At 32.4% G+C, this 15,801-nt stretch overlaps 1 protein-coding gene across 1 annotated transcript; it reads left to right on the forward strand.

The window, feature by feature from the left end:
• Positions 1 to 600: 600 nt before the first annotated feature.
• On the forward strand, positions 601 to 15,080 carry LOC130440819 (KICSTOR subunit 2-like). Its single transcript, XM_056774173.1, has 8 exons — positions 601 to 10,070; positions 10,151 to 10,291; positions 10,833 to 10,981; positions 11,874 to 12,150; positions 12,649 to 12,830; positions 13,338 to 13,446; positions 13,780 to 13,878; positions 14,893 to 15,080. The coding sequence occupies exons 1-8, from the start codon at positions 9,990 to 9,992 to the stop codon at positions 15,061 to 15,063; spliced, it is 1,209 nt and encodes a 402-aa protein (XP_056630151.1). The 5' UTR covers positions 601 to 9,989; the 3' UTR covers positions 15,064 to 15,080.
• Positions 15,081 to 15,801: the final 721 nt, after the last annotated feature.

Raw genomic sequence — 15,801 nt, forward strand, 5'->3', positions numbered from 1 at the left:
TATTAAATAACGAGATTGGTTACGAAAAAAGGTTTTATTATAAAAATTATTCTACATTCGAATGCTTCCTTCAATATACTCCACTCCTCTCGCCACGCAACATTCCATACGTTTTTTCCATTGATCAATGCAGTACTGGAAGTCTTTTCTGGTGAATTCTGCCGTTTTTTGCTTTACTGCTTCCATCGACTCAAATTGGGTCCCTTTCAAAGCAGATCTTTTTCTAACCTTTCGAAGATATCTAAGCAGATCCATTGACGCAAGAGCTTTTGGTCAGGAGTCAGATTTGTTGGCACCAATATCGCACAGACTTTTGTCATGTGTAATTCCTCGTGTAAAATTTTTCTAATCGTTTCTTTATCGGCGTTTACAGCCTCGGCTATCATCCAGATACTCAGTCGGAAATCTGCACGAACAATTTGGTTGATTTTAGTCAATGTTTTCGGAGTTGAAACAGTCACAAGGCGACCTGGGCGCCGGTCACTTTCAGTACTCTCTCGACCCTCACTAAAGCGCTTACACCACTCAAAACCACGTGCACGAGATAGAGAATTATCCCCATAGGGCTTTTGCAACATTTTTTAGCACTCAGCAGGAGTTTCTTTCAAGTTAACGAGAAATTTGAGATTGATACGTTGCTCCTGTTTTTCGGTAGAGAAAAAACACGTTCGTTTCAATCCGCTACTGCACAAATATTATAATAGTGACGGAAACGTATTTTGAGACGTGAGAAACAAACTACTCGTTTTTTACCCCACCCGTATAAGGCGCCCTCTAGGCGCGCAGTTTCGTTATTTAATAGCCAGACCTCGTATGAAAAACTATCTCAAAAGTATCATAAAATCTTGAGTCTTAAAATATTTGTGTCACAACAATCTTGTTTCATATAGACTATCGGTGAAAAGTTTTTGCCCACCCTATAGTTTGTGTGATTTACAACAAATAAAACAAAACGATCGATTTTGTTAATAATGTAAATATATAGACTGATAGGTATGCATAAAATAAAATAAAATCGAGTTAAATACTGCACAAAAACACATTTATAAAATAATACAAATAAAAAGATTTATTACTTTATAAACAGCAGTATGTAAACATTAATAAAAGTAATAATGAAGAAACGATAAATAAAAAAAATTATAACTGGAGAGGGGAAAAAATTCTGATTCTTCATGCTATTGTTATGTACAGTTTCGCCATCTAGTGTCATATACAGAAGCTAAAAATTACGATACGAACGAATCAGTCCGGATTTTAGATAGTCGGCGTTTTAGAAGTCCTGACTTAGGATGTTCAACTGTATTATTTTGGTGCACAAGTTTGAAATTATCTGTAACAATTTCCACAAACAATCGTCGTCTATTTGGTACTATTCCTTTTACAGAATATTGAAGGGGAAGTAGGATATTCGTTTCTGACTTTCCTGTCCAATTTGTCCCACAATAACTCAATCGTATTGAGGTCGGGTAACTGTGACGGGCAAATAATTACTTTCATTGCATTGTTCTTTTCCAATTCTATCAAATACGCTTTAAATAGCTTCGAAAATGCTTGGGATCGTTGTCATGAAGGAAGATGAACTTTCTGCCGATCAGACGCTGGTCACAACGTACTACATATTCCTTCAATATTTTTATAGACATCTTGTTTTAATATCCCTTCAATTCTTACCAGGTCTTCAATCGCCCTTCCTCCAAAAGATCTTTTTGTTCTGCAACCTCTTAATTTTATTTTGACGACTTCTTTCACTGTAGAGGCACTCAAAGGCAACACCTTAGACTCATTGATCTGAACTACTACCTCTGGATCATTGATTCGTCGATTTCGTTTACTGATCAATACAATAAGTTTACCTTCAGCGGTTGTGGTTTTACCTTAAGGTTTTCTATCGCCAAAGCTCCTGGTGGATGCATATTTTTTCAAGTGGTAGTTGTAAGTCGAGGTATTTTTTATTCGGCGACAATGGTAAGGTTACTTTTACCTAGCCTATCAACACTTGCGATTAAAGCAGGACACTTTTACCCGTTTTAAAGTGTCTGAATTTGCGAGAACGAAACCAATTCGTATACGAATATATCTCTGTGCAAAAAGTATAAACGCACGTTCTTGCGTTTTACTGGGCTAAGTTGGAATAAACTACAATTATAAACACCAACACACTGTTTACATTACCTCTAACACCAACCATCACAATTACACTGTCTGATGCGCGTTTCGAAAACCAATTATCGTCTTTAGAGACTGAACTGTAAACTCAGTTTACAGTTCAGTCTCTGAGGACGATAACTTGGTTATCGAAACGTGCGTCGGACAGTGAGTGTTGGTATAGGGGTAATGTAAACAGTGTGTTCAGTATGAATATCAGCAACGGTTCTAAAAGTTTCAACACCGAATAAACACCGTAGGAATAATTGACAGTTAAAGAATAATAACAAATCAGACAGTACTTGCAAGTTTTGACTTGTCGCACTCACCCACAAAATGCGCTCGTATAAAGTAAATAAATAACGGACACTATTATTTTTGGTTTCGATCTTCAATATGAAAGAGAAAGTGTATTATTTTGAAATTTAATGAATGGGTTATGTAGTGAGCAAAAACTTTTAGCCGGTAGTGTACTTCTAATGACATATATATTATAAAATTGTAGAGATTGAAATTTAAATATAAAATCTCATTTTCGGTGCTGTTAATTAAAAGTTACTGTCAAAAAAATAGTTTATTAAGATTGTAAAACGACATTATTAACAATTAAAATTAGTGTACAATATTGATTATTGATCGGTTTTATATACAGGGTGGAGTATTTTATTTGAAATATACATTTCGCAAATTCATTTCTTAAAAAGAACATCATCCAGGTGTGCACTGCAAACATCCCTCGAATCTAGATCTCAAATTGGTATAAACTCGCTGGCACATTGCGCGAGGAATAGCTGCTATTTCTTCTCGGATGTTGGTCTTCAATTGATTAAGCATGGCTGTGTTATTAGAGTAGACTCTACTTTTCAGGTATCCCCACATCAAAAAATCCGGTGCTGTTAGGTCCGGACTTCTAGGCGGCCATGCAATGTCACTTCGGCGAGATATCAGTTTCCCAACAAACATCTAGTTTATGACCGCCAAAGAGGCATTAGAAGTATGAAATATCTTGTTGAAACCATGTCGTAAGATTATAGGTTTCAAATTGTTGCAGTTGCGAAAAGAAAAAATCCCTTAACATGGCTATGTATCGTTCAGAATTTACAGTGACAGATTGCCCCTGTTGTGTTTGAAAGAAATAGGGTCCGATAATTTCGTGCGTTAGTATGGCCGTACAAACGGTTACTGCAGCACAGTAACGGCAATTCTGTCTATTGACTTCGTCGGAGAACAAAATATTGTTGAAACTATGAAAGCGTTCCAACCTTATTCCAACAAAAGCTCGTCTTAAAATTAAATCATTTTGCTGTAGTTTCTGCACAAGTTGAATTTTATACGGGTATAATTCCAGATCTCTCGACAAAATGTGTTGCAAAGATGTTCTAGATACCACAAGTTCGGCTGATCGCTTGCGAGTCGATAGACCAGGATTACGTTGAACTGAAGCTCTTCTTTTCTTGTTGATGTTCGGTGTCCCGTAGGCTTCTGATTGAGAGTCGAACCAGTAGTTTTGATCTTTCTGACCCAGGATCGAATCCTTGGAAACTGATTTATGTCATGTAATCCGAACAATAGCGCATGCGAGTGCATGATGATAAGAAAACCTCATTTAGAAAAACTCATCACTTGTAAAACGGTTCGTTGCGTCAACAGAATATACAGTATGTTTCATCAAAAATTCGAAACATGTTAATTGTTGTATCTCGAGCCTAAAATAATAAGATTTAACCTAAATAATTTAGAGGGAAGGGATTACTGTGTGTGCTTATTAGACGAATACACTGAGATAGATGGCGATCTCAAAGATCTATTGTGCTCATCCCTTTCTTAAAGTCTTCAGGTCTTCGTACAGTTCCAAAGTAGTGATGAATACTGTTATTGTGAGTCTTGGGGAGGTTAGTTCTTCACTTTCAATGCATTCAGCTATTGTGTGTTCCCTTATTTCACCATATTCCTCACAAAACTATCATCACCTATAGTTCTGCCTTTTTCAAATGTTTGTTTAGGGTAGTTTTTGAAGTGGGTTATCATTTTTTACTGTTGCTGTTGATTTCCCGAAATTAGTATGTATATGAAAATGAAACAACCCGCTCAATCCTTATGGAAATTCGGCAACGGCCAATTTTCCTGAAACTTGACCCAATGATAGTTTGAGGAAAGCTGATTAAAAGTCTCACTGGGTTGTCATTGGTGTAGATAAGTAACTCCATATACATTCATTAATCAATTAAGTCAAGCTCAAGCTCCTGGTCATTCAAGGCAATGTTGAAGAGACCCGGCTACTTACAACAAGGTATAGAAATCCAGTCAATTAAAGCAAGATTAAATAGTCCTGGCCACTAAAGGGAAGTCTAACCTTTCTTAAGCATTCGCATGTAATTAAGATGGATTGTAGATAGTAGAAAGTCATTTTGGCTTTACAGCCATTCTGCACCTATACCTAGATTATATTTTGTACAAGACTCTACATATTATTGTTCTACTTCTAAAATACATAGACTACTTCCAAAGAAGGCTATTTTTTAGGGTTCTTGTGTCCCTTTCATCTTTGAAATCTACCTCTTCAGTTTCTGCTGCATAAGCTATCCACATCTGATGTTTAATCCTACTCGAAAATCTTGATTAGAGACTGTTTGGTATCAATCCAGGTTCAAATTGATAACCGTCTTCTCCATTTCTTGTAATCTTGACTTGAACGTATGCTGCAGCCAATCCTCATTGAATCACGCCAACTGTAAGGTTATCTAAGATTTTTAATGTGAGGTGAGGAAAATTTGGAATTGCATCTTGATCTATCATTGTGTCAAGCTTCAGAACAACTGAACTCAACCAGTTGACTTCTTCCCAGGGTACCTTTGGACACTTCAGGGGTAGTTTCCATGGGTTTAGGGGGTTTCATGATTATTGAGACTTTAATCAGCTTGCTTAAATCTACCATTGGAGTCAGTTTAAGGAAAATTGGCTGAAATCCAATTTCCATAAGGATTGAGCGGAGTCTTTTGTCAAAAATTATTTATTTGGTTCATTTTGATTATGGAAACTAGAAGAAAAATACCTAGCTAGAGAAGTAAGACTAACGGTGATATATTTAAAAATATATCAATTTTGTATTACAAATAAAAATTATAAAAAATAATATCCCCTATATTCGTTTTATACATTTTTCTTTAATCACAACACTTATTAAGGTATTAAGAACTCTATTACATCCGCCAAAGGGAAAAATTGAAAATTACATCATGTTTTAAGTTTTCAAATAAATCAATTAAATTTACAGTAGGGGAAGTATGGAAAAAATGACATGTAATTATATTTATTTATTTGATGGTACTATCATCAATTATCATCGTGTTTTTCGTCATCTTATTCCGGATTTCCACCTAGCGGACGAACTGTACATTTGAACAGAAATTTCGAACAGTTTTGTTTTGAAAGTGTTTCAACACTGTTGGGTTCACAACGGACTGTGTGTTTACATCAGTCACGAACAGAAATCAATAAAAACTGTTCATCTAATTCCGCCATCAAATGTGACACAAAGTCACTTCACATTTCTCATAATCTTCATATAATATATAATTTGAGGAGGTTAACAAGATTGACACCAGCAATATTTCCAGCAGTGACCACAAATTCGCGAATAACGTGTATTTTGCTTTCTGGAATTGTAATTTTGAAAAAGATGCCTTCATCATATACGTTTTCTTCTGGTAGGAACGTCAGTTCAGCCTTCCTGCAGGCTCCCGTAATCCGTGATAACAAAAGGAAACAAGTGACACATTGTAACCAACATTCGCCGATCTTAGAACAAGAAAAGAGGTCATTGCAATAAATGCAAGCGCAATTACTATCGTCGCCTTCTGTTTCGCATAAGAAATCTTCACTTCCTGAACTATCATATCATCAAGCAGGAATATTCCACCTGTCTCTTCTTTTCTACTGGTGGATCCTTTGGTCTATGTTCAGCAATAGTTTCTTAAATATTTGGAGTAGAAGTTAAAAGCGAATCGTTTTTGTCAGGTGTCAATTTTCTTTTTCCTTGGCCATGAATGAGCTACCCCTGTGATGTAGGCTAAATCATCATAATGCTGCTCCAACTAACTCAACTGTATTAGACACCTCTACACATATTTCAAAATCAAGTTCATCACATCAGAAACAAACTCTAATGTAAGCATTGGTGGTGGCTTGCGTTGTGTTTTGTCATTTCTTGCTGATGGATTTAAAATAGATAAAACATCGTTACTCGGATCTTCTTGGATTGAAGAGGTGTTGATACCTTCGCTTGATGGCAAATGTGAACTGGGAAGTTTAGGTGTACTGTTTGCAATATCCTCCTGATTCAACAGAATAGTTGTGGTCTCTATCGATTCAAACATGTAGTCTGGAAAAATATCAGGACTAACAAACCAGTTGCCTGTCATTATTTGTATTATGAACAGTTGCGACTTTTCCATACGCTTCATTACCGATTTTTAATGGGTAACAACGCGCCCTGGACAATTTTTTAGCTACTTGATCGAAATAAATTTTTAGAGATCCATACATACAAATATCCAAGGGCTATTTTCTATGGGCCATCACAAATAAGTAGAACCAGATCGTCTTTGCTAGATTTCGTATACGTCTGAAAATGTTTTAACCATTTTACAAACACCTCACTGTTCATCCATCCGGATTCTTGTGCTAGTTCAAGCGTACCGGTGGGAGTTTCATTCAACTAGTTCGTTTTTCATGTTCTTTTTACGAAATATGATACAAGGAGAAATAAATGAACCGATGGCATTTTTACAACACACTACTGTCGTAGCACTGGCAAGACAGCCGATTTATTTCTTGCCTTTGGTGGCATGAATTTATTGTAGTTTCTGAACTGTAGTGAGGTTCCAAATTGTGAAACTTCATCATAAATACGGAAAAAATTAGCAACCTGTGGTTTATTAAATACTTGCGCTCTTGCAGCAAAAGTTGGTTCTGGGGCGCGCAAAGAAATGTTCTCATTAGTACTCAGGAAACCTTCAAGCTATTTTTGTCCAGCACGTTTCTTGTCTTTGTTTAAGGGTGATCGATACCATTGTTTTCGGCTAGTTCAAAAACAAGTTGTTGGAGTAATGGACGCGTCAAACCAAAAGGTCGTGTTTCCACAAACTTTTTGTTCTACTAACTCCAGCTCAATTTCAGTTGAATCTTCCTATCCCTTTAGAGTTAGGATTCAACGTTGTATTCATATTGAGTGCATGTTTTCTGAACGTCACCTGAGTATTTCGTAGCATATAACCCAAACAAAATGACATATCATGTCTTTTTAATCGGTGTATAAGTAAATTTAGTCCAAATGTAAATAAAAAACCATAATTCCATCAAACAATTAATAATTGCAATAAAGTTTATCGAAATCACTGGATTCATCGATTTTAATAGAAAAACTTACAAAAACAAATAACAACAAATAATTTAACAGAAAACACAGTCGCGGAGACGTAACTAAAACACGCCAATTTTTAAATAAAGTGACTATGTCATTTTGTCCATACATGTCATTTTGTTTTAATTATAAAATCGACGTTTTAAATTAAAACTATTAAAAAATTACTAAAACATTACCTTTAACAGAAAAAAGTATTCATCCTAACCATAACCCTTTGGTAGAAAATAAATTTCCCAATGCACATCTTTAACAAGTTGCATCGGGCCCATTTGCCATAATATTGTCTTAGTCCTCTCTCGCTTATTGATCTTTGTATTTTTTTCCATCCATGGTTTCCTTGGTCTTTCTCTTTTTCGATTTTCTGGTGGTATCCATCTCATTACTTTCTTTGGTAATCTTACTTTTGTCATTCTGTGAACATGGCCGTACCACACCAGTTGTTTACTTTCTGAACATGTTATAACTGTCTCTTCTACAACCGTTTATTCCTTCATTCTCTGATTAGTCACTCTTTCCAATCTTGATGTCCTAGATGCCCTTTTCATTGCGTCTAATTCTGTAGCTTCTATTTTCCTTCCTTTTAGTCACTACATCTCTGATCCATATATTAACGTGCTTTTAATCGTGGTATCATATATTCTCATTTTTCTTTATTTGCCTATCTCTGTACTCCATAGAATTTCATCAAGAGCTATTATTAACTGTTTTTTGTTGTAAATTCTCAATTTTATTTCGACGTCATCCGTCCCATCTTTATTAAAATTTACACCTAAATATGTATATCTATCACATTTTTTATTGTTTCATTTTTTTCCAAACAAGATCCGTGGTCTTCTCACTTCACCTCAGTCATCATTGTAATATTGATTTGAAGACCCGATTTTTCATCATACTCTTCTAGGAGTATAAAAGAGGGTTATACTTTTAAAAATTCTAAACTTCCTTTTGATTCATTTGATAAAATAGATATAGAAAATAAAATACCTACCTACATTATTCTTCCTTTGGTGGATAGAATAGATGAAAGTTTTCAGTGAATAGATATAATCGTGATGTGTATCAAATAAAATTGATGAACATGATCGAGTATTAGTTATTTGAGAAAGTTAACATTAGAAGTGATATTTTTTGTGATTTCAGTAGAAATGTTTTGTTGTATTTACTGGTGAGATAAATTTATATATATTAGTGAGTATATTTATTATTGCTTATGTCTTTCTAATTTGCCTATTTACTATTTTTTCTGTTTACATATTTTGTATTGAATTAATAGTTTATTTTCACCTTCTGTAAATAATATTTTTCTTGAATAATTTGAAAATGTGTTCATTAAAATTACATGAACTAGATTGTGTTCAAAAATTCGAATAAACTTATTTGAATGCCACATGTTTTATTTTTCTATTCCGTAATTGATCAATTTTACCTTGGAATAATTAATCATAATAAAGAAAAATAGATTGAATGAGTGAAACCAGAAGGAAAACTGGTTTATACTAAGAATAAAAAAACTTTTTACCGACTATGTAATCCACATATACAATTTTATGGTAAACGTCGTCTACATTGTAAATATGAATGGATAGCTCTGCTACTTATTTGGACGAATTGACCAATTAATTTATTTGGAATTACACATGTACAATATAAAAACTAATTACCCTCTAACAATTTTTCTCTCTCTTGCTCTATCTAACAATAAAAAAATTAAACGTCCAAATCCACGTTTTTCTTGTATCCTCTCTACTGATTAGCATTAACTTAATTTCAAAATAATTAAACAGGGGGTCGACTTCACGGAAGTGAGAGTGTTTAGGTGTGTAGGAGGTTTTGTGATTATTAGTCCTCCTGCGTAAATCTTATTCTAAGATGCTTTAAGGTAGTTGTTTTGTTTAGGTTATTCTGTGAAAATACTTCTTGAACATAAATTATTATTTGAATTAAAATATTCAAAACAGAACAAAGGGACTATACTATTCAATCGCAAAAAAGCTGTAATCCGCAGAATATGTTTAATTGTGACATTATGAGAGTCGACGAAAATACCTTGAACAAACAGACTATTTTATATATTTTTCAAACGATTAATGGCTTCGAAATAAAATGTTTATGGTATGGCGACTCTAACTTGTTTTCTCAGTATATTTCGAGTATATGATCTTGGATATATTTTGTTATACTTCACGTTAAATAACAGCTTTGTTCGCGGGTCTGCTTCCGAAGGTTTGCTCTTGGTGGCTGCACTGGAACTGGACCAATACAGGCTAGTTAATGAGAGTATAGAATTAGTTGTAGTGTACTTCTAACATAATATGTCAATTTCGGATTTGACATTTGATATAACCTCCAAATTATATTAATATGTAGGTGAATATCTTTGATACAAAAATAGTAATAGTGTTTTATTATTTTTAAAATGGAGAGTGAAGACGAATTTCTACATACGTATTTTACCCATGTTTCGCAGTTATGTTATGAAAAAGCAAGAGAACATTTAGTAAGTATAGAACTTTTATTAAAAAATAATACTCTCTTTCCTTATAACTTGTTATTGATTGATATATTTATTTTGCTTAGGAAAAGGAAAAGGGGCTTAAAGGGCCAGTTACACAATGGAGTGCTTTTCTAAATTTATTACAACAACTGGCTTTGGCAGAAAAAAGTTATATGGAAATTGGATTTTTGCAAAATAAACATAAAAGCTTTTTACGAAAAGACGTAAGTAATATTTGTTGTTCCTCATCATACTTTTAATTTGCATATATCTATCATTCACATTTATTCCTTGTATTGTTTATGTGAATATATATTTCATTATTCAAAGTTTGGTTGAAGCTACATTCTGTAACATACAATTACAAATAAAAACTTATCTATAATATATTTTTTGGATTGCTTATTCAGTTAGTTGATCTATAAAGTGGTATAAATTTTTCATAAACATATTTATATATCTTATATCTATCTATATAATTTCATCTAAGATACTTTTTACATTTATGGATTTGTTGCACTAGCACTAGTAAGTAGAAGAATAATTCATTTTAAAAATTGATAAATAGAATTTAAAATAAAATAACTTTTAACTCTCCTAAAGTTACAATTTTTCACATACAAATCAAATGAAATATGTTAATTTAAAAAGCAGGCTTGAAAAAGAAAACCTAAATCAAATAATACATAAAAATTAACCAACAAATCTATGTATTTACAGCAATGCAATTGGGTAAGTTATTTTATACATTACATTGTTTTATAGAACTCTTTGAGATCAGTCTATGATAATATGAAGAATGACTTGAAAAGATTGGAGGACAATAGTAAACAACCTTCTATTCACAGCAGTATTCAAAAAGGAATCAAAAATTTGACGCAATTTGTAACTGCAAGGATTAATTTAATTGATTTGTATCCTTTAGAAGAAATATTTGTTGTAGCAGATAAAAATTTGTTGTTTATAACTTAAGTCTAACAAACTAAAAAATAAATTAGCCAGCTACATTGTCAACACAACTTTACCACAGATGGATTGAAACTAGTGTTTATAATTTAACAGTATTTGAAATATTTATTATTTGGACAAGACATGGGTAAACACTGGACAGTGTTTAAAACTATGCGTTAACACAATCAGAAAAGCTATTCTTGAAAATGTATTGAAAGGTTTTCAATCACCAACAGCCAAAAGACAGTGGCTTAAAGAAATTATTGTGAGAAGTGACAGTGGATTTCTATAATAAAGTAGTATATATACAAAAATTGGTGACCTCAATTGAGGTTTGAATCTTCCAGCACTGTATAAAAAATCATTCTATTATTGTAATAGAGAAGACTTCATATCATAGTCGCCTCAAACAGTCAAAAATCTGAAATGCAACAATGGTTGTAAAAGGGAATTAGATGTGATGGTACCTACTGTACTTAAAACAGAGTTAAAGCAACTATCAAACTACATGGAGCCAATTATATTAAATACATTGTCAAAGTTCAAAACCATACACTGAATGCGGTCCTCACATTTTGCATACTTAACTCCATCCAGCGCCCAATCTAATAACCATAATTACATATGTTGTGATGGTTGTGGCTCAACAAAAAGATAAAAATTAATCAATTAACCTATGTGTAGGTGTGTTAAATTTTTTTAATTTTTCTTCAGTTTTTCTACAGAGAGTCTTTATTAAAGACGACATTTTTCAGCTTAAAAAATTTTGGAAACCATATTTATTTGTTGCTTTATTATTAATATTATTAGAATAACACTGACATTGGAATTTTTGTCCTTAAAGCTATTTACCAGATATGAAAAAATTTACAATTTGGGAGTTAGTAAACAAGTGCGTTATACTGAAATTTTATCTCAAATTCATTCTGTTATTGAAAGACACAGTGACGGTTTTATTGATATAAGCTTTATTCCAATAAAAGCAGTTTTTAGTTTAGAATGTGAAATTTTGGAACAACTCTTGGAAGCCTTGGTACAGTTACAAAAGTTGGAATTTTTGTCCCCATTGGCTTCAATTCACGGGGCACATACAAGACTCGCAGTGTGGGAAACTAAAATGCAATCACGTGAAGTGAGTACAAATTTTGAAATTTATAGTTTTTCGTTTCTATCAAAATTTTAACCAACAATTAGTGATAAATAACCTTTAAACATTGATGAATTATAATTTCTAACAAACTTTGATATGATTTTGGTCATTGATTAAAAAATATTGTGCTTTTTTGTAAAATGCTCCGCTCCCTATCAATAAGTGACAAACCTGGCATTTGCATCAGGATGATATACCAAAAAAATTAACCTTAATACTGTTATGAACGCGTCTCCGCCCTACCTGGATTTAGTAGAATCCTAAAATTCGGTGAATGTTTATTTTTTTATATAACTATTCTTCATAGCAGGCGGTTTACTTACATTGTTTCTTTTGAATAATTTATATATATATATATATATATATATATATATATATATATATGTATGTATATATTGAATACTGATAAATTGGCGTTAAAAAATGCATTTGTGATAAACAAATATAATTATTTTAGAGAAATTAATTTTCTGTTATTAGATATGGAAACTTGGAATATTTAAAAATAATCCCCTACCATCACTTTTCCAATGGCTTCAAAAGTTGAAGGGATCTATTTTAAGTAAATTTAGTTTGTATTTTCATGACATACTGGCTGAACAAACAACACCAAATGATATGAGAATACTTTGTTCAAAATTGTATAATGACCATTATCAAAAGTAAGTATTTGAATCATTCAAATGTAATTTATAGAAAATGGTTAGCTGTTCTCAAACTTTGACATTTTTTGCAATATTTTGATATGTCAAACCGTTTAAACTAGATCCAGTAGTATCCTAAAAAAATATGAAATGCTTGTTCTTATCAAAATATTAGATAAATTGGATCAATTGAAGGCAACAAGCCCATGCAATTGCTAAGAAGACATAATTAGATAGTTAAAGTCTCTAAGGGGTTGTGGAAGGACTTCCTTTCACATTAAAATAGTACTGAAAACGAGAACTTATTTACAGTAATGGTATAAAAATGTCTCTCAATGACTCAATAAGTCATTACTATAATCAGTTCTGATGAAATTATTATTTACCTACTGAATACATTAATTCACTACTATTTTTAAAGACAATTATTATTAGGTGTATATTAAATGAAAAAATTAGGTAAGTTCTCTGTTCTACTTATATTTATATTTTTCTATTTACTTATTTATAAATGTTATTTTTTAGAATTGTCAGTTTTCAAAAGAAATCTGATGCTGCTTATGTATTACTGATTCATGACATGACAAATGTTTCCGATCCAACACATAATAGAATAATAGTATCTTACCCACAAGTAAGTAGTTGGGATTCTTGGTTTTTTGTTGATATACATTCTGAACACATTGCTTACCACCGCAATGCTAATCCTCACAATTGCTGTCAAGAGAAACATTTGGTCTCTGAAGATTATAATATGGTTAATGAAACATATTAAACAGTGTATTTACAAGGGTTGATGTAATGGTAAACAGTGTTCAGCACAATTAACAATTCTTTAATAACATAATTGTGTTTCATAAGTATGCTACTGAAAGTTGGGTCAAAATGTTTGTTTAAATTGTTAGTTCAAGTAATAATTATTCAAATTCATGAGTTTTATCATCATGATTTTTTTTTCATTTTTTAGCGAATATTTTTAGAAACTGATATAATGTTAAAACTGATATCTGAAACTAACAATGAATTGCAAACTATAGATAAAATTATTTACAAGTTTGTGAGTCAGGTATGTGATTTTTAATTTGAATATTTTCACAAAAGTCCAAAATTTATATGTACATATAGCAAGGAACATCAACTGACATAATTTGAATCGACCTGTTCGTACAAAATCTATCTAGATATTTTTTTGAAAACTGGTATATGATGATATTCCGAGGAACTCGTTTTAGATAAATTGTTTTCAGTTTTACAAATAGCAACCACATTTCATCTTAGCTTACGACAAAGGGTCAACAAACAATAATTATTAATAATTTGACTTTGAAGCTCAATTATATCAAAAGCATTTATCATGTCTTGTTCTAGATTTAATAACAAGATTAATTGAATTTTTATATACATGGGTAGACGAACTCCCATCACGACAACCTGACGTGGTTCTTGAAAAAAGCAAAGCTGATGGCACTTATTTCAACTCTAAACTAATATGGGATTTTGTGTGTGTGTGTGTGTGTTTTATAAAGGTTTGGATAAAAAATAATGTTACATATCTTCAGAGCTTGGTATTCTGCCTTGTATATCGGACTCGGGACATTTCCCATACCGACTAAAATTGAACTAGAATTAACTGATAATCAATAGGGCAGAAAACCACTCATAATATTGCACCTATGAACAACTTTCTAGACTCGATGATGAAAATTGTTGAAATTGTCGATGGCCTCTCCTTTCGTCCGATATCACGGTTAAGTTTTGTTTTAAATAGTTTTAAAAAGAACAACAAAAGAAGATTGCCAAGAGGCAGTTAGTAATATATTTCGATCTTTTTCCTTGTAAGAACCTCATAGTGCCTCACATACCGGATTTTGAAAGATTCATATACAAAACAACCAGTTGAAATTTTTGTTATATTGTTTTCAATTTCTCATTCATTACTATGTATTTTACAGTTGTTTATAGTCATATTGTTCTGATTTTCAAATCTAATTTATGTTCTGAGCTAAATGTACATTTTTTGTTGTACCAATACTAATTAATTATTGTAATACCAAATAAAACATACAAATTTTTATTTTAGGAACAGTGTACATACATTCTTACTATGATAGAACCAATGATCTATCTCATTATTTTATTCGAAAATAAGAAGTCCGAAAAAGACGCTTTTATATCTAATTTTGTATTAGAGATTTGCCAAAATTTACGATGCACAAAATTATTCACATCTCTAAAGAATACGAATAAATGATTATTGTAAATTAAAAATATTCCAGTGTTTTTATTGTTATTCAAATCCTATTTTTATTGGCAATTTGACTTTACCAGTCTTGTTTGCATTAAAATCAACCCCACACGTTCAAACATCATAATAGTGCCAGAAATAAACTTGGTTTTAGAGACTCTTGCTAGATCTAATAAATACATCGACCTATGTATTCTCACATGATTTCTGACGGGACTCTGTCACTTACATGAACACCTTGAGATCATAAAAACATCACCATTGATTGCAGGTTTTGTGGAGAAGAGCGTAAAACACAGGAACTTCTGCAGGCTTGACTTAAATAATAGTATTTATACATGCTCTGACACTGTATGAAAAGTAACATAAATGTCCAGACTAGCTTTTGCAAAGTATAAATCGCTTGTTTTTCAATTTTTCATAATAACTTTACTCCTCGGTAGCTTGTAATGCCACTATGTGTAATCATTGCAGTTTCCATGCTCTTCAAATTACATCTTCATATTCCTCTTCAATGGTCACCTTTAATTCCTGGGAGGATTTTGGTACTTCAGGTCCTGGCTCTTCTCTTGATGTTCAGTGGGATTAGGGCTAGACTACTCCATAACAGAAATTCCAACCTCGTTCAGGTATTGGAAAAACTGATGCGATATCTACTTACGCTCTTATGAAACCGTTGGATGCATGTATTTTGGTAGCTCATGGATGTACCATAATACAGAAGATTGCATAAAGATCCAGCTA

The sequence above is a fragment of the Diorhabda sublineata genome, chromosome 2, assembly GCF_026230105.1.
Source record: "Diorhabda sublineata isolate icDioSubl1.1 chromosome 2, icDioSubl1.1, whole genome shotgun sequence".
NCBI lineage: Eukaryota > Metazoa > Arthropoda > Insecta > Coleoptera > Chrysomelidae > Diorhabda > Diorhabda sublineata.

Bases quoted from the DNA above. Each gene is read 5' to 3' on its own strand.
- LOC130440819 (XM_056774173.1), top strand. From the start codon at position 9,990: ATGGAGAGTGAAGACGAATTTCTACATACGTATTTTACCCATGTTTCG. The intron at 10,982-11,873 runs GTATCCTTTAGA...GCTATTTACCAG, and splicing joins AGGATTAATTTAATTGATTT to ATATGAAAAAATTTACAATT. The intron at 13,879-14,892 runs GTATGTGATTTT...TTTTTATTTTAG, and splicing joins TTTACAAGTTTGTGAGTCAG to GAACAGTGTACATACATTCT.